The 20,853-nt window shown below is 38.3% G+C and overlaps 6 protein-coding genes across 9 annotated transcripts; all 6 read right to left on the bottom strand.

Annotated features, from left to right (window-relative positions):
- Nucleotides 1–117: 117 nt before the first annotated feature.
- LOC124205511 lies at nucleotides 118–20,249 on the bottom strand. 3 transcript variants are annotated; one of them, XM_046602953.1, is made up of 4 exons: nucleotides 2,042–2,127; nucleotides 1,690–1,960; nucleotides 1,095–1,548; nucleotides 118–1,020 (listed from the first exon to the last, which is right to left on the bottom strand). In XM_046602953.1, exons 2-4 carry the CDS (start codon nucleotides 1,928–1,930, stop codon nucleotides 201–203), a joined length of 1,515 nt encoding a protein of 504 aa, XP_046458909.1. In that variant the 5' UTR covers nucleotides 1,931–1,960; nucleotides 2,042–2,127; the 3' UTR covers nucleotides 118–200. The 3 variants fall into 3 exon arrangements, with proteins under 3 accessions (XP_046458909.1, XP_046458910.1, XP_046458908.1); XM_046602954.1 differs by lacking the exons at nucleotides 1,690–1,960; nucleotides 2,042–2,127 and adding an exon at nucleotides 20,195–20,249; XM_046602952.1 differs by having other exon boundaries at nucleotides 1,095–1,960.
- LOC124205508 lies at nucleotides 2,335–4,442 on the bottom strand. Of its 2 annotated transcripts, XM_046602950.1 has the most exons (4): nucleotides 4,237–4,442; nucleotides 3,330–4,163; nucleotides 2,689–3,257; nucleotides 2,335–2,621 (listed from the first exon to the last, which is right to left on the bottom strand). In XM_046602950.1, the coding sequence occupies exons 2-4, from the start codon at nucleotides 4,142–4,144 to the stop codon at nucleotides 2,584–2,586; spliced, it is 1,422 nt and encodes a 473-aa protein (XP_046458906.1). In that variant the 5' UTR covers nucleotides 4,145–4,163; nucleotides 4,237–4,442; the 3' UTR covers nucleotides 2,335–2,583. The 2 variants fall into 2 exon arrangements, with proteins under 2 accessions (XP_046458906.1, XP_046458905.1); XM_046602949.1 differs by having other exon boundaries at nucleotides 2,335–3,257.
- LOC124205505 lies at nucleotides 5,920–7,959 on the bottom strand. The gene is made up of 3 exons (XM_046602946.1): nucleotides 7,855–7,959; nucleotides 6,942–7,781; nucleotides 5,920–6,853 (listed from the first exon to the last, which is right to left on the bottom strand). Exons 2-3 carry the CDS (start codon nucleotides 7,760–7,762, stop codon nucleotides 6,001–6,003), a joined length of 1,674 nt encoding a protein of 557 aa, XP_046458902.1. The 5' UTR covers nucleotides 7,763–7,781; nucleotides 7,855–7,959; the 3' UTR covers nucleotides 5,920–6,000.
- LOC124205510 lies at nucleotides 10,383–12,386 on the bottom strand. Its single transcript, XM_046602951.1, has 3 exons — nucleotides 12,284–12,386; nucleotides 11,386–12,210; nucleotides 10,383–11,306 (listed from the first exon to the last, which is right to left on the bottom strand). The coding sequence occupies exons 2-3, from the start codon at nucleotides 12,189–12,191 to the stop codon at nucleotides 10,448–10,450; spliced, it is 1,665 nt and encodes a 554-aa protein (XP_046458907.1). The 5' UTR covers nucleotides 12,192–12,210; nucleotides 12,284–12,386; the 3' UTR covers nucleotides 10,383–10,447.
- On the bottom strand, nucleotides 13,612–15,618 carry LOC124205512. Its single transcript, XM_046602956.1, has 3 exons — nucleotides 15,522–15,618; nucleotides 14,617–15,449; nucleotides 13,612–14,533 (listed from the first exon to the last, which is right to left on the bottom strand). The coding sequence occupies exons 2-3, from the start codon at nucleotides 15,429–15,431 to the stop codon at nucleotides 13,693–13,695; spliced, it is 1,656 nt and encodes a 551-aa protein (XP_046458912.1). The 5' UTR covers nucleotides 15,432–15,449; nucleotides 15,522–15,618; the 3' UTR covers nucleotides 13,612–13,692.
- LOC124205507 lies at nucleotides 16,215–18,218 on the bottom strand. The gene is made up of 3 exons (XM_046602948.1): nucleotides 18,134–18,218; nucleotides 17,227–18,062; nucleotides 16,215–17,147 (listed from the first exon to the last, which is right to left on the bottom strand). The coding sequence occupies exons 2-3, from the start codon at nucleotides 18,042–18,044 to the stop codon at nucleotides 16,295–16,297; spliced, it is 1,671 nt and encodes a 556-aa protein (XP_046458904.1). The 5' UTR covers nucleotides 18,045–18,062; nucleotides 18,134–18,218; the 3' UTR covers nucleotides 16,215–16,294.
- Nucleotides 20,250–20,853: the final 604 nt, after the last annotated feature.

The raw sequence follows: 20,853 nt of genomic DNA on the forward strand, positions 1-20,853 counted from the left end.
GTGAGACCTCAGGCTATACCATACCCCTCACCTAAAACAACCTTTAAAGTTGAAACAAAAGAAACTAAATTCAGAAAACCAAAACTAACAAAAAATTAAAAATAAATACGTAAATGATTCCCAAAATTTTCTGTATTTAAACGACATAGATACACAACTCATGTGGAATATTCAATCAAAGAATTACGGTGACTCGACGATTACAGCTCTAAAAGAAAGTTAGTTAATTGTTCTGCATCCGGTGGGCTGGCACTGAGTAGCTGACAAATATTTTTCAACGTCTCCACTTCGTACATCGCGGCCAATTTACTTAACTGCATAGTGTTTGCATTCCAATCCGGACTCCACTCTAAACGGCCGGTGTAAAGGAATTTCAAGAAACAATACACAATACTTTTATCGAATTCCATCCCGAATGTGACGATAGATTTCTCCGTGTTGCTGATCTTGCTTAGAGACTCATTCAGGATTGGGCTCCGGGCGCATAAAATAACTCGATGAGCTTCCATCATTTTAACAGTCCCAAAAAATATTTCAACATCAGTAAATTTTTGTTGTGTTGCGGCAACCCATAAATTCTTCATCCAATGTTTGTCCATCATCGCGTAATAAGAATTTTCAATCGTGCTGACGACTTTAATGTCAAAGTCGAATTGAATTGGGCGTTTCATGCTGCGTTGAAAATCCAAGTTCCATTTGACGGTAAAATGTTGAAGTAATTCTGCGTTTTCTTTTGATTTCTTCGCTTCCATTTTGAACCACTGATCCTGTCCCTTTTTGCTGCAATAAATATCCACAACTTTAAAGCCGAATCTTCGATGTTTGGCGCATATCAAATGAATCAAAGGTTGATGGTTTTCTACGTAATCTTCAGTGATGTAAGCGAAAAACAATTGTTCATCTTGATATTCCATTATACATTTTGGAAATCCAATTTCAGATGTAGTGAAACTATCGAATCGCAAAGTGCATCGAAAAGTGGACATTCGATCAAAAGATATTTCAATATCTTTTTCCGGCCTGATGAGAATAGAAAATGTATAAATTAAGAAAACTGAGCAAATTAACATTAAATAAAGGAAACGAACTATTACATGATTTTTGAAGGATAAACTGCATCAATTTCATCATTTAAACTGTCCATCAGTTTTGCCATCGCCGTTTCATTCATTTCCATCAGAGCAGTTTCGCCAATTGTATACAAAGTTGGCGAATTGTACCTACGAGCTAACTTGAACAATTTTTCATCTGCCAACGTTCCCAATAACTCTCCTGTGTAGATGAAGTGAAGAAAATTCAACATGGTTGAAGGTTCTGCTTCGATTTCGATTCGGATCAGATGAGGGCCGTCTTTTCCCGGTTGTATTTTCTCGAATTCGTCTGCAAACACTCGACTGCGGGCAGCAAGGATGGCTTTGTGTGCAGGATATGATTTGTCTTTCACGACAAATTTAACGTCCGCCAGATTCTGTTGATTTTCTAAAGCAGCCCACAATTGCGACTTGGCAAGTCGATCACACAGTCGATAACCATAGGATTCTGAATTTCCTGTGATGACAATTCGAAACATAAACGTGCAACTTCCAACAATCTTCTTGTCAAGTATAGTATTAAATAAGTGAAGATTTTCACAGTAGCCGATATTTTCCATTTTCATTGGCTTCATGATTGCTGGACCTGTGCCACTACCTTGGATTCCGTACATGACATCTTCCACTTCCATTCCGATTTTGTTGAGATAAGTTACCACGAAAAACAAAATGGAATATTCGGCGTAGTTCTTCAACCCAACTCGGAAAACTTTTTCGCCTCCAAACGAAATCATTTTCGATGTAATAGTCATGGGTTCTTCCTCGACATTTTCCAGTATCCACTCGTATGGCACAATCATCTTCGGGCGAGTTTTCGAGGTTCCAAACAAGGCAAACATCTTGGATTTAAAGATGACGTAATTAACAAAACTGGTGACAATAAAGATAGCCACATTGTTAATTTTAATTTTACATAATCACATGAATAGAAAATAATTGAATCGACTCACCAAAAATTAAGAGTTGAATAACAAAAAATATCAGAAACAGAATTGTAGTACGGTGCAATGAACTGCCAGACTGGACTAGTCACAGGTTAACAATAAACTGAATAAAACGAGGGAAAGGGTCAAGAAAATAGGGAGGGGTGGGTGATGACGATGGCGAAACGAAATAAAAGGGGGCGGTGAGACCTTGACGAATGACGACATGTCCAAAAAGGTATGTCTATCCTCCTTCCTAAAAAATTTGAACAAACGAAACAAAAGTAATAAAATCAAAAGAGATGTAAATTATACTAATATTTTACAAAGAATTATGTATTAAAACGACATAAATACATAACACATGTTGTATCATATTTAATAACATAATTACGGCATCTCATCCAATGGTTCTAGCTGAATAAGAGAGTCGCTCAGTTCTTCAACATCTTGTAAGCGATTGAGTAACTGACACACATTCTTCAATGTCTCCACTTGGTACATAGTAGCCAATCTGCTAAGTTGTTGGCTGCCGTCAGTAGTTTTTAACGATCCGGTGTAAAGGAAATTTAGGAAATTCTCGACAACTTCGACATCGAATTCCGCCCTGAAAGTGAAGACATATGATTCTGTGATTTTGATCTTGTTAAAACACTCATTAATGACAGGACTACGAGCGCATAGGATAACTCGATGGGCTTCCATCACTTTAACAGTTCCGACAAATATTTCGACATCCGTCAACTTCCGGTTGGTTGCTGCCAACCAAAATTCAGTAGACCAAGATTCGTCCATCATCTCGTAGTAATAGTTGCCAATCATGCTGGTGGTGTTGATGTGGAAGTAGACTCGGAATTGAAGATTTCCTTTACTAAAACCCGAAAGAGCTTGTAGGGTGAAGTGAAGTAATTCTTCGTTTTTCTGATGATATTTCGGTTCCATTTTAAACCATCGATTATATCCCAGCGAGCCCGATTCCTGCATGAGGCAGTAAATATCTTCAACTTTCAGACCAAAGCTGCGATGCTTGGCGCATGTTAAATGAATCACAGGTTTACTAATTCCTTCTTGTTTAGATTGTGAATCAATTTCTTTTTTTTCAGTGAAGTAAGCAGTAAAAATATTCTCATTTAGATACTGCATTACACTTGTGGTTTGGCCATTTTCAGATTTCTTCAATAGCCAAGGGCATCGGAAGGTAGGCTTCGTTCGATCAAACATTATTTCCGTTTCTTCCTCTGGCCTGTGTAAAAAGGGCAATAGTTAACAAACAAATATCAGCGAAACCTAACATGTTAGAAAAAAAATATATTACATAATTTTGGAAGAGTAAAGTTCTTCGGGATTGCTGTTTAAATAATTGGTGACTTTCGCCATTTGCATGGCATCTGTTTTCTTCAAAGCATGTTGACATAAACTAGACAGAATTTTAAGTTGATAACGATCAGCTAACTTGAGCAATTCTTCATCTGCAAATGTTCCAATCGATTCTCCCGTGTAGATGAAGTGAAGAAAATTCAACACAGTAGAAGGTTCCGCTCTGGGTTCTATTCGGATCTGTTGAAGACCATTTCTTCCCGGTTGTTTCTTCTCGAATTCGGCTGCAAATACTCGACTACGGGCAGCAAGAATGGCTTTGTGCGCAGGAAATATCTTGTCCTTCACGACAAATTCAACGTCCGCTAGATGTTTTTGAATTATTAGAGCAGCCCATAATTGATCCTTGGCCAGACGATCGGATAGTTGATAGGAATAGCCGGGATCAGTTTCTACGATGCAAATTCGAAACACAAACGTGCGATTTCCAATTAACTTCTTGGGAAATGTCATGGTGAATAGCTGCAGATTTCCTACTTTGCCGAACTCATGATTCGTCATTTTCTTCATCGTTACATTTTCTTGAAATCCGAATTTTATGCCGTCCACTTTCATCCCGATTTTTCCGAGATCAATCGACATGAAGAACAAAACGGGATTCATTTCGTGATTCTTCAAACCCACACGGAAAACTTTTTCGCCTCGAAACAAAATCATTTTTGATGCGATCGTCATCGGTTCATCTTCAAGATTTCCCGGAATCCACTCGTACGGCAAAATCATCTTCGGGTTACCAAACAAAATGGACGTCATGTTGACGTGTTTCCCAAAACTGGTGAAAATATGGTAAAAAACAGTATTGATAATCCTAATTGAAAATATTAGAAAATATTCGTTCAACTCACCAAAATTAAGATTTGATTAACCAAAAAATCTGAAAAATCAATTCTTTGGTATAGGTTATGGTAAAATCTATCAGACTCGACAGGTTGCTGGTCAGAAGTAAACTGCAGAAATTTTTCTAGAACCAGTAGTACCTCTTCCCCAGGCTAAGCCAGGGGAGGGGTTAAGAAATTTAAGAGGAGGGGACAACAATGGCGACAATAAGCCACGTGAGACCTTGAGATTCAGACTATACCCTCCCCCTCACTTAAAACAAACTTTAAAGTTGAAACAAAAGTTACAAAATTGAGAAAACAAAAACCGCAAAAACTAATAGGCACAATTCGGAAATATGCAAATGTTTCGCAAAAATGTCTGTATTTAAACGACTTCGATACAAAACAAATGTGGAATATTCAATTAATTACGGTGACTCAACCGGCCATTATAAATCTAGAAGAAAGTTGGTCAGTTCTTCTCCATCCGGTGGTTTGGCACTGAGTAGCTGACAAATATTTTTCAACGTCTCCACTTTAAACATTGTGGCCAATTGACTCATCTGCTTAACTTTGGGACACACTTTTAAACGACCGGTGTAAAGGAATTTTAAAAAGTAACGCACAATATCTATATCGAATTCCTCCCCGAATGTGACGATAGACTTTTCTGTGTTGCTGATCTTATTCAACATGATATTCAGGACAGGACTCTGGGCGGATAGGATAACTCGATGAGCTTCCATTATTTTAACTGTCCCGATAAAGATTTCCACATCAGTAAACTTTTGTTTTTTGGCAGCAGTCGAAAAATTCTTTAACCAATCGTCGTCCATCATTTCGTAATAATAATTACCAATCGTACTGACCGTTTTGATGTCAAAGTTGAATTCAAGGTACCGATTGCTGCAAGTAAAATCCAATTTCCATTTGAAGGTGAAGTGTTGAATTAATTCAGCACTGTTTTTTAATTTCTTCGGTTCCATTTTGAACCACTGATTCTGTCCCTTTAGGTTGCAATAAATATCCACAACTTTCAAGCCGAATCTTCGATGCTTGGCGCATGTAAAATGAATCAAAGGTTTACTTATACGGTTTTCGCGGAAATGTCCAGTGACGTAAGCGAAAAAGAAATCTTCCTTTTGATATTTCATTATACATTTTGGACTTCCAATTTCGGATTTATCAAAACTATCGAGTCGCATAGTGCATCGAAAAGTGGACATCCGATCAAAAGATATTTCCGTGTCTTTTTCCGGCCTGATGAGAATAATAAATGTATAAATTAAGAAAAATGAGCAAATTAATATTAAATAAAGGAAACGAACTATTTACATGATTTTTGAAGGATAAACTGCATCAATTTCATCATTTAAACTGTCCATCAGTTTTGCCATCGCCGTTTCATTCATTTCCATCAGAGCAGTTTCGCCAATTGTATTCAAAGTTGGCGAATTGTACCTATGAGCTAACTTGAACAATTTTTCATCTGCCAACGTTCCCAATAACTCTCCTGTGTAGATGAAGTGAAGAAAAAGGGGTCAAGAAAATAGAGAGGGTGGGTGAAGACGAAACGAAACAACAAGGGGGTGTGTGCTGGTGAAACCTTGACACACATGTCCAAAACTGTCTATCCTCCTTCCTAAAACAAACTTTAAATATTAAAACAAAATAAAAAAATAAAAAGGGATACAATTTAAACAAGTTAAGCAAATATCATACATGAAATTCTGTATTTGCATTACTTAAATAATTAAATACACAACACATGTATAATCTTCAATTAACGAATTACGGCAACTGTATTGATGATTCTACCTGTAAGAGAGAGTCGCTCAGTTCTTTAATATCTGGTACGCGATTAATTAGTTGACACACATTTGTCAATGTCTCCACTTCATACATAGTCGCCAATTTACCAAGTTGATGGCCGCCGTCAGTCGTTTTTAAAGATCCGGTGTAAAGGAAATTTAGGAAATTCTTGACAATCTCGACATCGAATTCCGCCTCGAATGTGACGATGGATTTCCCGGTGTGGTTGATCTTGTTCAAAGAAGAATTCAGGACAGGACTCCGGGCGCATAAAATAACTCGGTGGGCTTCCATCAGCTTAACAGTCCCGACTAAGATTTCGACATCCGTTAACTTCTGATTTAAAGCTGCCATCCAAAAATCTGTCGGCCATTTGTCGTCCATCATCTCGTAGTAATAATTGCTTATCGTGCTGACCGTTTTAATATGAAAGTATACTCGAGATTCAAGTTTTCCTTGGCTGAAATCAAAAAGAGCTTGTACGGTGAAGTGTAGTAGTTCTGCGTTTTCCTGGTGATATTTCGGTTCCATTTTTAACCATATTTTATATCCTCGCGTGCCTGATTGCTGCATGCCGCAGTAGACATCCTCAACTTTCAAACCGAATCTTCGATGCTTGGCACATGCAAAATGAATCACAAGTTTACCGTAATCGCCTTGGTTCAATTGCAAATCAATTTGTTTTTCTTCAGTGAAGTAAGAAATAAAAATATCCTCATTTTGATACTGCATCACACATATGGTTTGGCCATTTTCAGCTTTTTTCAATAGCCAAGGGCATCGAAAGGTAGGCGTCGTTCGATCAAAAATTATTTCCGTTTCTTCCTCTGGTCTGTGTAAAATTGGCAAAAGTTGAACAAAAATTATCGAAACCAAATTCGAGCATGATGTGGAAAATACAAAAGAAAGGAAAATATTACATGATTTTGGAAGAGGTAAGATCTTCGGCGTTGCTGTTTAAATATTTGATGACTTTCGCCATTTGCATGGCACCTGTTTTCTTCAGAGCAAGTTTACATAGTCCAGTCAGAGTTTTTAGTTTGTAGTGATCAGCTAATTTGAGCAATTCTTCATCTGCCAACGTTTCCATCGGTTCTCCTGTGTAAATGAAGTGCAGAAAATTCAACACAGTTGAAGGTTTTGCTCCATCCATTCGGATCTGATGAGGAACGTCTAGTTGAATTTTTTCGAATTCGTCTGCAAACACGGGACTTCGGGCAGCAAGAATGGCTCTGTTTGCAGGGAATGTCTTGTCTTTCACGATAAAAACAACGTCGAGCAGATCCTGTTGATTTTTGAGAGCAGCCCATAATTGATCCTTGGCAAGACGATCGCAGAGTTGATAGGAATAGCCGGGATCAGTTCCTCCAATGCAAATTCGAAACATAATTTTGAATTTTCCAACGAACTTCTTTTTAGGAAATTTTATGGTGAATAGCTGTAAACTTCCTTCATCACCGATGTCCTGGTTTTTCAATTTCGCCATCTTTGCTACTCCATTGTCAATACCTGGTTTTCCGTACATGACATCTTCCACTTTCATACCGATTTTATCGAGATCAATTGCCAACAAAAACAAAACGGGATTCAGTGCGTGATTCTTCAAACCCACACGGAAAACTCTTTTGCCACGAAATAAAATCATATTCGACGCGATCGTCATTGGTTCTTCCTCGATATTCTCCAGAATCCACTCGTACGGCAAAATCATCTTCGGGTTACCAAACAAAATGGACGTCATGTTGACGTGTTTCCCAAAACTGGTGAAAATATGGTAAAAAACAGTATTAATAATCCAAATTGAAAGAATTAGAAAATATTCGTTCAACTCACCAAAATTAAAGAGTCGATTAACCAAAAAATCTGAAAAATCAATTTTGTGGTATAGGTTATGGTAAAATCTATCAGACTCGACAGGTTGCTGGTCAACAGTAAACTGAAGAAATTTTCTATAACCTCCACTAGGCTAAGCCAGGGGAGCCTGGGGAGGGGTTAAGAAATTTAAGGGGAGGGGAGCAACAATGGCGACAATAAGCCACGTGAGACCTTGAGAATTTGAGATTCAGACTATACCCTCCCCCTCACTTCAAACAAACTTTAAAGTTTAACAAAAAGAAACCGAAATAAGAAAACAAAAACTAATAGGCACAATTCGGAAATATGCAAATGTTTCGCAAAAATGTCTGTATTTAAACGACTTCGATACAAAACAAATGTGGAATATTCAATTAATTACGGTGACTCAACCGGCCATTATAAATCTAGAAGAAAGTTGGTCAGTTCTTCTCCATCCGGTGGTTTGGCACTGAGTAGCTGACAAATATTTTTCAACGTCTCCACTTTAAACATTGTGGCCAATTGACTCATCTGCTTAACTTTGGGACACACTTTTAAACGACCGGTGTAAAGGAATTTTAAAAAGTAACGCACAATATCTATATCGAATTCCTCCCCGAATGTGACGATAGACTTTTCTGTGTTGCTGATCTTATTCAACATGATATTCAGGACAGGACTCTGGGCGGATAGGATAACTCGATGAGCTTCCATTATTTTAACTGTCCCGATAAAGATTTCCACATCAGTAAACTTTTGTTTTTTGGCAGCAGTCGAAAAATTCTTTAACCAATCGTCGTCCATCATTTCGTAATAATAATTACCAATCGTACTGACCGTTTTGATGTCAAAGTTGAATTCAAGGGACCGATTGCTGCAAGTAAAATCCAACTTCCATTTGAAGGTGAAGTGTTGAATTAATTCAGCACTGTTTTTTAATTTCTTCGGTTCCATTTTGAACCACTGATTCTGTCCCTTTAGGTTGCAATAAATATCTTCAACTTTCAAGCCGAATTTTCGATGCTTGGCGCATGTAACATGAATCAAAGGTTTACTTATACGGTTTTCGCGGAAATGTCCAGTGACGTAAGCGAAAAAGAAACCTTCCTTTTGATATTTCATTATACATTTTGGACTTCCAATTTTGGATTCATCAAAACTATCGAACCGCAAAGTGCATCGAAAAGTAGGCGTCCGATCAAAAGATATTTCCGTGTCTTTTTCCGGCCTAGACGGAGAAAAAAATATCTTAATTAATAAAACTTGGCAAATGATTAATAAAAATAAAGAAAACGAACTATTACATGATTTTAGACGAATAAAGTACACCAGCTCCATTGCTTAAACACTCCATGAATTTCGTCATCTGCGTCGCTTCAGTTTCTATCAAAGCATCATTGCACATCGCAGTCAGGGTTGTCAGTCCGTGATCATTAGCTAACTCGAGCAATTTTTCATCCGCCAACGTTCCTTTTGACTCGCCGGTGTAGATGAAATGCAGAAAGTTCTCCACAGTTGAAGGTTCCACGCCATCGATTCGGATCTGATGAGGATTATCTTCAAATTCGTCTGCAAATCTGTCACTACGAGCAATGAGGATGGCTTTGTGAACGCGAAATACCCTATCTTTCACGATTAATTCAGCGTCCGTCATATTTTGTTGATTTTTTAAAGCATCCCATAATTGAGACTTGGCAAGACGATCGGACAGTTGATAGAAATAATAGTCGGAATTTCCTGTGATGACAATTCGAAACGCAAACGTGCGACTTCCAACAATCTGCTTGTCGAGAAGAGTTGTGAATAAGTGTAGGCTTCCGTCACCGCCAATAGACTGTCTTGTCATTTCCTTAATGGTTGCTGGACCACTACCCCTACCTTGAATTCCGTACATGACATCTACCACTTTCATTCCGATTTTGTTCAGATCAAATACCACGAAAAACAAAACGGGATTCAGTGGGTGATTCTTCAAACCGACACGGAATACTCTTTTGCCTCGAAATAAAATCATTTTCGACGCAATCGTCATCGGTTCTTCCTCAACATTCTCCAGAATCCACTCGTACGGCACAATCATCTGCGGAATCCGATCCGAACCATATCCGTCTCCGATGTCATGATGGCGTGGTTCACAAACCTGGGGACAAAATGGAAAACCGCACTATTAATTCCAATTTTAAATGATGAAATAACAGAAAATAATTCAATACCTACCAAAAATTAAGAGTTGAATAACAAAAAATCTCAGAAACAGAATTGTAGTACGGTGCAATGAACTGCCAGACTCGAACAGTCGCTGGTCAACAAGAATAAACTAAATAAAACGAGAGAAAGGGTTATGAAATTAGGGGGTAGGGATGACAAAAGCAAAACAAAACAACAAAGGGGTGGTTAGACCTTGACGAATAACAACATGTCCAAAAAGGTTGTCTATCCTCCTTCCTAAAACAAACTCAAAATTTAATCAAAAGAAACGAAATAGTAAAATTAAAAGGGATGCAAAATTAAAAAATATGCGAATATTTGACATGAACTTCTGTATTTAAACGACACCAACAAATGTTGCATAACATTTTGTTTTAAAGAATTACGGCAACTCACCCGGTGGTTCTAGCTGAATAAGACAGTCGCTCAGTTCTTCTACATCTGGTGCGCGATTGAGTAGTTGACACACATTTGTCAAAGTCTCCACTTGGTAAATTGTCGCCAATTTACTAAGCTGATGATGATGAACGCTGTCAGTCGACTTTAAAGATCCGGTGTAGAGGAAATTCAAGAAATGTTTCACAACCCCGACACCAAATTCCTCCTGAAAGTAAACTTCAGATTTCGTTCCGCTGCTGTTGTTATTTAAAGATGCATTCAGGACTGGACTCCGGGCGCATAGAATAATCTGGTGAGCTTCCATCACCTTAACAGTTCCGACGAAGATTTCGACATCCGTCAACTTCCGGTTAGTTGCTGCCAGCCATAAATCTGTCGGCCATTTGTCGTCCATCATCTCGTAGTAATAATTGCCGATGGTGCTGAACGTTTTGATTTCAAAGTAGACTCGGAATTGGAGATTTGCATTACTGAGATCCAATAAAGCTTGTTCGGTGAAGTGTAGTAGTTCTGCATTTTCCTGGTGATATTTCGGTTCCATTTTTAACCATTGTTTGTATCCCCTCGTGGCCGATCCCTGCATGCCGCAGTAGGCACCCACAACTTTCAAACCGAATCTTCGATGCTTGACGCATGTTAAATGAATCACAGGTGTGCTAATATCGTCTTGTTTAGATTGCGATTCACGTTCTTTTACTTCAGTGAAGTAAGCGATAAAAATGTTCTCATTTAGATATTGCATCACACTTTCGGATTGTCCGTTTTCAGATCTTTTCAATAGCCAAGGGCAACGAAAGGTTGGCGTCGTTCGATCAAACATTATTTCCGTTTCTTCTTCCGGCCTGTGTAATAAGGGAACGAATAAAAATAAGCGTAACCAAATTCTAACATGTTGAAATATAAACAGAAAATAAATATTACATGATTTTGGAAGAAGAAAGTTCTCCAGTATTGCTATTTAAACGTTTCCTGAGGACAGCCATTTGCATGGCATCTATTTTCTCCAGAGCGTGATAGCACAAATTAGCCAGAATTGTAAGCTGATAGTGATAAGCTAATTTCAGCAATTCTTCATCGGCCAAGGTTCCCATTGGCTCTCCCGTGTAGACAAAGTGAAGAAAATTCAACACAGTTGAAGGTTCCGCTCCATCGATCCGGATCTGATGAGGAACGTCTAGTTGAATCCTCTCGAATTCGTCTGCAAACACTCGACTGCGGGCAGCAAGGATTGATTTGTGAGCAGGAAATGTTTTGTCTTTCACGATGAATACCAAGTCCGCTACATGTTTTTGATCTTTTACAGCAGCCCACAATTGAGACTTGGCCAGACGATCGCACAGTTGATAGGAATAGCCGGGATCAGCCCCTACGATGCAAATTTGAAAAACAAATGTGCGAGTATGAAGGAACTTTTTAGGAAATGTCATGGTGAATAACTGTAGATTTCCTTCATCACCGAGATCCTGTTTTGTCATTTTTGTGATCGTATCTACATTTTTATAGCCGTATTTTACGTCTTCCACTTTCATCCCGATTTTTCTGAGATTGATTGCCATGAAAAACAAAATGGGATATTGGACGTGATTCTTCAATCCCACACGGAATACTTTTTCGCCACGAAACAGAATCATTTTCGAAGCAATTGTCTTCGGTTCTTCCTCTACACACTCAAAGTTCCACTCGTACGGCACAATCATCTTCGGGGTACCAAACAAACTGTATGTCATGATAACGTGTTCTACAAAACTGGTGATAACGGGGAAAACAATGTTAATTCTAACTTAAATTTATTGACAAATCAAATATATAGTCGACTTACCAAAAATTAAGAGTTGAATTTTTTAATATCTCAGAAACAGAATTAAGTAACTACGAGCTCCAGTCTACCAACCGAAGGTCAACAACACTGAGAATAAACTGACGAAATTTTTCATGCAGATTTTGGATACGACAGGATGGGAAAACAACGTTGCCAGACCGTGTCTCCTTTTTTTTCCCTGGTAATTAATTATCATGGAAATTAATTTTTATTAATGGCAATTTGGTTTCTTATTTATTTTGAGTGGACCCTTGAGAATCATTTTGATGGATAAAGCCATAATTTCTGGAGAACGGAAGATGTGGTAAATGGATGGTAACAATTCGACACAAACCCACAGGGAGGGGACACAAATGATGACAGACAGATTACCTAACTTAAATATTACCCCCTCCCCTCGCCTAAAAAAACTTAAATTTGAAACAAAATAGAAGAATGGAAGGCAAAATTTTAAGATCCTTGGCAAGACGAGCGCACAATCGATAATAAATAGTATTCGGAAGTTCCTGGATGACAATTCGAAACGAAAACGTCCAGTTTCTAACAATCTTCTGGTCAAGTAGCATTTTGAATAAGTGTAGATTTTCACAGCCGCCGATATTCTCCTTTTTCATTTGCTCCATCGTTACTGGCCCTGTTGTGCCACCACCTTGAATTTGGTACGTTACGTGATTACGTTTTCCACTTTCATTCCGATTTTACCACGATCAATTTCCACGAAAAACAAAATGGAATATTCAGTGTAGTTCTTCAACCCAACACGGAATACTTTTTCGCCTCCAAACGAAATCATTTTCGATGTAATTGTCATCGGTTCTTCTCCGACATTCTCCAGGATCCACTCGTACGGCACAATCATCTTCGGGCGAGTCTTCTGGGTTCCATAACATCTTGGATTTTAAAAGATGATGTAATTCACAAAACTGGTGACAATAACGAAAACCACATTGTTAATTTAAATTCAACGCATAATCACATGAATAGAAAATAATTGAATAGACTCACCAAAAATTAACAGTTGAATACCGAAAAATCTCAAATCCAGAATTGTAGTACGGTGCAATGAACTGCCAGACTCCACCAGCCGCTAGACTCCACCAGCCGCTAGTCAACAATAAATTGAATAAAACGAGGGAAAGGGTCAAGAAAATAGGGAGGGGTTGGTGATGACGAAGGCTAAACGAAACAATAATGGGGTGGTGAGACCTTTACGAATAGCGACATGTCCATAAAGGTACCCTCCTTCCTAAATACAAAATTAAAATTTTAAAACTAAAGAAAGGAAAGCATTAAAATGTAAAGGAATGCAAAATTACAAATTAAGAAAATATTTTACATGAAATTCTGTATTTAAACGACTTAAATAATGAAATACGCAACACATGTTGTAGAATAACCAAATACGGCAACTAATTCGGTGATTCTACCTGTATGAGAGAGTCACTCAGTTCTTCAATATCTGGTACGCGATTGATTAGTTGACAAACATTTTTCAAAGTCTCCACTTGGCAAATTTTGGCCAATTTACTAAGTTGTTGGCCGCCGCCAGTCGTTTTTAAAGATCCGGTGTAAAGGAAATTCAGGAAATTCTTTACAACTTCGACATCGAATTCCGCCTTGAATATGACAATAGACTTTTCTGTGTTGCTGTTCTTTTTCAACACGATATTCAGGACAGGACTCCGAGCGGATAGAATAACTCGATGGGCTTCCATGACTTTAACAGTCCCGACAATAATTTCGACATCCGTCAACTTCTGATTTGTCGCTGCCAGCCATAAATCTGTCGTCCATTTGTCGTCCATCATCTCGTAGTTATAGTTGCCAATCATGCTGGTGGTTTTGATATGGAAGTAGACTCGGAATTGAAGATTTTCTTTGCTGAAACCCGAAAGAGCTTGTGTTGCGAAGTGTAGTACTTCGGCGTTTTTCTGATGATGTTTCGGTTCCATTTTTAACCATCGATTGTATCCCCTCGAGCCCGATTCTTTCATGCCGCAGTAAATATCTTCAACTTGCAGACCGAAGGTGCGATGCTTGACACATGTAAAATGAATCACAGGTTTACTAATATCGTCGTTCAGTTGCGAAGCAATTTCTTTTTCTTCAGTGTAGTAAGCACTAAAAATATTCTCATTTTGATATTGCATCACACATTTGGATTGTCCGTTTTCATATTTTTTCAAAAGCCAAGGGCATCGAAAGGTAGGCTTTGTTCGATCAAAAAATATTTCCGTTTCTTCCTCCGGCCTGTGTAAAAAGGGAACAAATAAAAATAAGCGTAACCAAATTCAAGCATGCTGGGATATTTATAAAAGAAAACAAAATATTACGTGATTTTGGAAGAAAGATTTTCGGCGTTGCTGTTCAAATGTTGGCTGACTTTAGCCATTTGCATGGCATCTGTTGTCTTCAGAGCATGTTGACATAAACTAGACAAAATTTTAAGTTGATAGATATCAGCTAATTTAAGCAATTCTTCATTTGCAAATGTTCCAATCGGCTCTCCCGTGTAGACAAAGTGAAGAAAATTCAACACAGTTGAAGGTTCCGCTCCGGTTTCGATTCGGATCTGTTGAAGACCGTCTTTTCCCGGTTGTTTCTTCTCGAATTCGGCTGCAAATACGGGACTACGGGCAGCAAGAATGGCTTTGTGTGCAGGGAATGTTTTATCTTTCACGATTAATTCAACGTCTGCCAGATGCTGTTGATTTTGTAAAGTGGCCCATAATTGATCTTTAGCAAGACGATCAGACAGTTGATAGGAATAGCTGGGATCAGTACCTTCGATGGAAATTCGAAACACAAAAGAGGTTTTTCCAACTAACTTCTTAGGAAAATTTTTGGTGAATAGCTGTTGACTTCCTTCATCGCCGATATCCTGGTTTTTCATTGTCGTCATCCTTGCTGGGCCATTACCTTGAAATCCGTACATTATGCTTTCCACTTTCATCCCCATTTTTCTGAGATCAGTTGCCATGAAAAACAAGACGGGTTTCAGCGTGTGATTCTTCAAACCCACACGGAATACTTTTTCACCTCGAAACAAAATCATTTTCGACGCGATCGTCATCGGTTCTTCTTCACACTCAAAGTTCCACTCGTACGGCACAATCATCTTTGGAGTACCAGACAAATTGGATGTCATTTTACATGTGTCACAAAACTGGCGATAACGTAAAAAAACAATGTTAATTCTAATTGAAATATAATGACAAACCAAATTCAGTCGACTCACCAAAAATTAAGAGTTGAATTTTTAAAAAATATTTCAGAAACAGAATTCAGCAACTACGAGCTAAGACTCTACCATCCGAAGGTCAACCACACACTGAAAATAAAAACCGCAGAAATGTTTCGCGCAGTTTTTGGTTTACGGGATGGGAAAACTCAACGTTGCCAACTTGTCTTCTTTTTTTTCCCCCGGTAATTAATTTTTATGGCAAAATTGGCAATTAATATTTATTAGTGGCAATTTGGTTTCTAATTTATTTGGAGTGGACCCTTGAGAATCATTTTGATGAAAAAGCCATAATTTCTGGAGAATGGAAGATTTGGTAAATGGATGGTAACAATTCGACACAAACCCACAGGGAGGGGACTAGAACATGTCAAAACAGATTAACCAACCCCCTCCCTTTGCCTAACAAAAAATTAAATTTGAAACAAAAGAAAACTTGTAGAAAACCACATTGTTAATTTAAATTTTACATAATCACATGACTAGAAAATAATTGAATCAACTCACCAAAAATTAAGGATTGAATACCAAAAAATTATTGCTGGTCAACAATAAACTGTATAAAGACTAAGGAAAGGACGAACGAAATAACGACGGGATGGTGAGACCTCATAAAATAAAAATGTTTAAATACTAAAGAAACGAAAGTAATAAAATATAAAGGAATACAAAAAACATGTTAAGCAAATATCATACATGAAATTCTGTATTTAAACGACATAAATAATTAAATACACACAACACATGTTGTATAATATCCAATTAAAGAATTACGGCAACTCATTTGATGATTCTACCTGTAAGAGAGAGTCGCTCAGTTCTTCAATATCTGGTACGCGATTGAATAGTTGACACACATTTGTCAATGTCTCCACTTCAAACATTGTGGCCAATTTACTAAGTTGATGGCAGCCGTCAGTCGTTTTTAAAGATCCGGTGTAAAGGAAATTTAGAAAACTCTTGACAATCTCGACTTCAAATTCAGCCCCAAATGTGACGATAGATTTCGTTGCGTTGCTGTTGTTATTTAAAGATGCATTCAGGACTGGACTCCGGGCGCATAAAATAATCCGATGGGCTTCCATCACCTTAACAGTCCCGACAAAGATTTCGACATCCGTCAATTTCTGATTTGTCGCTGCCAGCCATAAATCTGTCGTCCATTTGTCGTCCATCATCTCGTAATAATAATTGTCAATCATGCTGATCGTTTTGATGTGGAAGTAGACTCGGAATTGAAGATTTCCTTTGCTGAAACCCGAACGAGCTTGTACTGCGAAGTGTAGTACTTCGGCGTTTTTCTGATGATGTTTCGGTTCCATTTTTAACCATCGATTGTATCCCCTCGAGCCCGATTCTTTCATGCCGCAGTAAATATCTTCAACTTGCAGACCGAAGGTGCGATGCTTGGCACATGTAAAATGAATCACAGGTTTACTAATTTCGTCTTGTTTAGATTGCGAATCAATTTCTTTTTCTTCAGTGAAGTAAGCAATGAAAATATTTTCATTTTGATACTGCATCACACATATGGTTTGGCCATTTTCAGCTTTTTTCAATAGCCAAGGGCATCGAAAGGTAGGCTTCGTTCGATCAAAAAATATTTCCGTTTCTTCTTCCGGCCTGAGTAATAAGGGCAATAGTTAACAAACAAAAATTAGCGAGCATGTTTTGGAATATTCAAAAGAAAGGAAAGTATTACATGATTTTGGAAGAGGAAAGATCTTCGGCGTTGCTGTTTAATTGTTGGCTGACTTTAGCCATTTGCATGGCATCCATTTTCTTCAGAGCATGTTGACATAAACCAGACAGGATTTTCAGTTGATAATGATCAGCTAACTTGAGCAATTCTTCATCTGCAAATGTTCCTATCGGCTCTCCCGTGTAGAGAAAGTGAAGAAAATTCAACACAGTTGAAGGTTGCACGCCATCGATTCGGATCTGTTGAATACCATCTTTTCCCAGTTGTTTCTTCTCGAATTCGTCTGCAAACACTTGACTTCGGGCAGCAAGGATTGATTTGTGTGCAGGAAATATCTTGTCCTTCACAACAAATTCAACGTCCGCTAGATGTTTTTGAATTATTAGAGCAGCCCATAATTGAGACTTGGCCAGACGATCGGACAATTGATAGGAATAGCCGGAATCAGCCCCTACGATGCAAATTCGAAACACAAAAGTGCGTTTTCCAACCAACTTCTTAGGAAATTTTTTGATGAATAGCTGCAGACTTCCTTCGTCGCCGATATCTTGGTTTTTCATTTTCGACAGCCTTGCTGAGCCACTATCTTGAAATCCAAACATTATGCTTTCCACTTTCATCCCGATTTTTCTGAGATCAGTTGCCATGAAAAACAATGTTGGTTTCAGTGTGTGATTCTTCAAACCTACACGGAATACTTTTTCACCTCGAAACAAAATCATTTTTGACGCAATCGTCATTGGTTCTTCGCCGACACTCTCAAAGTTCCACTCGTACGGCACAGTCATCTTCGGAGTACCAGACAAATCGGATGTCATGTTATATGTGTCACAAAACTGGCGATAACGTAAAAAACAATGTTAATTCGAATTGAAATATAATGACAAACCAAATTCAGTCGACTCACCAAAAATTAAGAGTTGAATTTTTAAAAATCTCAGAATTCAGCAATTAGGAGCTAGACTCTACCAGTCGAAGGTCAACCACACACTGAATATAAAAACCGAAGAAATGTTTCGCGCAGTTTTCGGATTACGGGATGGGAAAACTCGACGTTGCCAGAACTTTGTTTTCTTACCCATGTTGGCAATTTCATTTCTAATTTATTTCGAGCATTGTTTGTTGAGGATCACTTTGATGGATAAAACCATAATTCCGGAAAATGAAGATGTGGTAAATGGATGGTGACAAAGACGACACAAAGATACATATGTCCATAACATGTCCAGACAGATTACCTAAGGGGATTCCCTCGCCTAAAAGGATTTTAATTTGAAACCAAAGAAACAATGCAAAGGCAAAATGATAAAATATGCAAATACTTTCTGTATTAAAACGACATAGATAATACACAACCAGAGCTATAGACTCCAGCCATAGAGTCTATAGCTCTGTACACAACAAATGTGGAATATCATCCAATAACAGATTAGAGCAAATCAACTGGATATTATAGCTCTAGGAGATGGTTGGTCACTTCTTCTGCATCCGGTGGGTTGGCATTAAGTAGTTGACACACACTTTTCAAAGTCTCCACTTCGTACATTGCGGCCAATTGACTCATCTGCTTAACTTTGGCACTCGTCTTTAAAGTTCCGGTGTAAAGGAAATTTAAGAAATTCTTCACAGTATCGACTTCAAATTCCGCCCCGAATGTGACGATAGATTTCTCTGCTGTGTTGCTGATCTTGTTCAAAGACTCATTCAGGACAGGGCTACGAGCGCATAAGACAACTCGATGAGCTTCCATCACCTTATCAGCAGTTCCAACAAATATTTCGACATCCGTCCACTTTTGGTTTGTAGCGGCAGCCCATAAATCCTTCCACCAATGTTCGTCCATCATCTCGTAATAATAATTGCCGATTGTGCTGACCGTTCTAATGTCGAAGATGAGTTCAGGGTTGTGATTGCTGTTAGTGATAATATCAAACTCCAATTGGACGGTGAAGCGCAGAAGTAATTCTGAGCTGTTTTTCGATTTCTTCGGTTCCATTTTGTACCATTTCTTGTGTTCCTGCCAGCTGCAATAAATATCCTGAACTTTCAGGCCAAATCTTCGATGCTTGGCGCAGAAAAAATGAATAACAGGTTCACTAATTAGGTTTTCATGGAAATGTCCAGTGATGTAAGCGAAAAACAAATCTTCCTTTTGATATTCCATTACACATTTTGGACTTTTAATGTGGGGTTCCGAGTGGGGTTCATTCAACCGCAAAGCGCATCTAAAAGTGGACATCCGATCAAAAGACATTTCCGTATCTTTCTCCGGCCTTAACGGATAGAATTAAAATTGTCTAAATAATAAAAATAAGCAAATAAATAATAAATAATAAGGAAACGAAGCATTACATAATTTTGGAAGACGATAGGACTACATCAACTCCGCCATTTAAGCCCACATTTAAGATGTCCATGATTCTTGTCATCTGCGGAGCTTCAGTTTCCTTCAGAGCATATTCGCATAATGCCGCCAGTGTTTCCTGGGACGTATCAGCTAACTGGAACAATCCTTCATCTGAAAACGTCCCTTTTGGCTCGCCGGTGTAGAAGAAGTGAAGAAATTTCTCCACAGCTGAAGGTTCCACGTCATCATCAATTCGGATCCGTTGAAGTACATCTTTTGCCGGAAGAATGGAGAGCTTCTCGGATTCGGCTGGAAATGGGTAACCGCGGGCTGCAAGAATGGCTTTGCGTGCAGGAAATGTTTTGTCTTTCACGACAAATTCAACGTCCGCCAGATTTTGTTGATTTTTTAATGCAGCCCATAATTGATCCTTGGCCAGTCGATCAGACAGTCGATGGGCATAGAATTCGGAAGTTCCTGCGATAACAATTCGAAAGGCAAACGTGCAACTTCCAACAATCTGCTGGTCAAGTACAGTTGTGAATAACTGAAGACTTCCTTCAACCCCTAAATCGCGCCTTCTCGTCATTTCCTTCATGGTTGCTGGACCAGTTCCGCTACCTTGAATTCCGTACATGACATCTTCCACTTCCATTCCCATTTTGTAGAGATTAATTGAAACCAAAAACAAAATAGGTGATTGGGCGTGATTCTTCAAACCCACACGGAATATTTTTTCGCCACGAAACGAAATCATTTTTGATGCAATTGTCATGGGTTCTTCGTCGACATTTTCCAGAATCCACTCGTACGGCAAAATCATCTTCGTCTCCCATGCCATGATGACGTGTTTTCAAAACTGGTGAAAATTTGTTAAATATTGTTTATTCGAAATTGAATAAATTAATTAAAATAAATATGCGGTCGACTCACCAACTTTTGAATAACAAAATAATTCAAAAACAGAAATTGTACTTTGATGGAAATTACAACGAGTTCTATGACCGGCAATGGTCAACAACAAAATTAAATTGTGGAAAGCTTTTCGATACGACCATACAGAATCCCAAATTCGACATTGGCACAACGTTTCGTCTTTCCGTAACCTTGCAAAGGAAAAACTTACCTTTCAATTTTCTTTATATTGGACCCTGGGGGGTTGCAATACTAATGGCCTCATACTTCCTGGAGAAGGGGTGATTTAATAAGAAATATGTAAACAATTTACTTTGTATTATTAGCTAGTGACACAGTGCGACACTGTTTCAAAATTGGCGGCA

Source organism: Daphnia pulex, chromosome 10 (assembly GCF_021134715.1).
Source record: "Daphnia pulex isolate KAP4 chromosome 10, ASM2113471v1".
In the NCBI taxonomy this organism is placed as follows: domain Eukaryota; kingdom Metazoa; phylum Arthropoda; class Branchiopoda; order Diplostraca; family Daphniidae; genus Daphnia; species Daphnia pulex.

What these genes read in the sequence shown, in the direction of transcription:
- LOC124205511 (XM_046602952.1), bottom strand. Translation starts at nt 1,930, where the DNA reads ATGTTTGCCTTGTTTGGAACCTCGAAAACTCGCCCGAAGATGATTGTG. An exon ending in GTTTATCCTTCAAAAATCAT is followed by an intron (nt 1,021 to 1,094) that starts GTAATAGTTCGT and finishes TATTCTCATCAG; the next exon opens with GCCGGAAAAAGATATTGAAA.
- LOC124205508 (XM_046602949.1), bottom strand. Translation starts at nt 4,144, where the DNA reads ATGACGTCCATTTTGTTTGGTAACCCGAAGATGATTTTGCCGTACGAG. An exon ending in CTTTACTCTTCCAAAATTAT is followed by an intron (nt 3,258 to 3,329) that starts GTAATATATTTT and finishes CTTTTTACACAG; the next exon opens with GCCAGAGGAAGAAACGGAAA.
- LOC124205505 (XM_046602946.1), bottom strand. Translation starts at nt 7,762, where the DNA reads ATGACGTCCATTTTGTTTGGTAACCCGAAGATGATTTTGCCGTACGAG. An exon ending in CTTACCTCTTCCAAAATCAT is followed by an intron (nt 6,854 to 6,941) that starts GTAATATTTTCC and finishes AATTTTACACAG; the next exon opens with ACCAGAGGAAGAAACGGAAA.
- LOC124205510 (XM_046602951.1), bottom strand. Translation starts at nt 12,191, where the DNA reads ATGACATACAGTTTGTTTGGTACCCCGAAGATGATTGTGCCGTACGAG. An exon ending in CTTTCTTCTTCCAAAATCAT is followed by an intron (nt 11,307 to 11,385) that starts GTAATATTTATT and finishes CTTATTACACAG; the next exon opens with GCCGGAAGAAGAAACGGAAA.
- LOC124205512 (XM_046602956.1), bottom strand. Translation starts at nt 15,431, where the DNA reads ATGACATCCAATTTGTCTGGTACTCCAAAGATGATTGTGCCGTACGAG. An exon ending in AATCTTTCTTCCAAAATCAC is followed by an intron (nt 14,534 to 14,616) that starts GTAATATTTTGT and finishes CTTTTTACACAG; the next exon opens with GCCGGAGGAAGAAACGGAAA.
- LOC124205507 (XM_046602948.1), bottom strand. Translation starts at nt 18,044, where the DNA reads ATGACATCCGATTTGTCTGGTACTCCGAAGATGACTGTGCCGTACGAG. An exon ending in CTTTCCTCTTCCAAAATCAT is followed by an intron (nt 17,148 to 17,226) that starts GTAATACTTTCC and finishes CTTATTACTCAG; the next exon opens with GCCGGAAGAAGAAACGGAAA.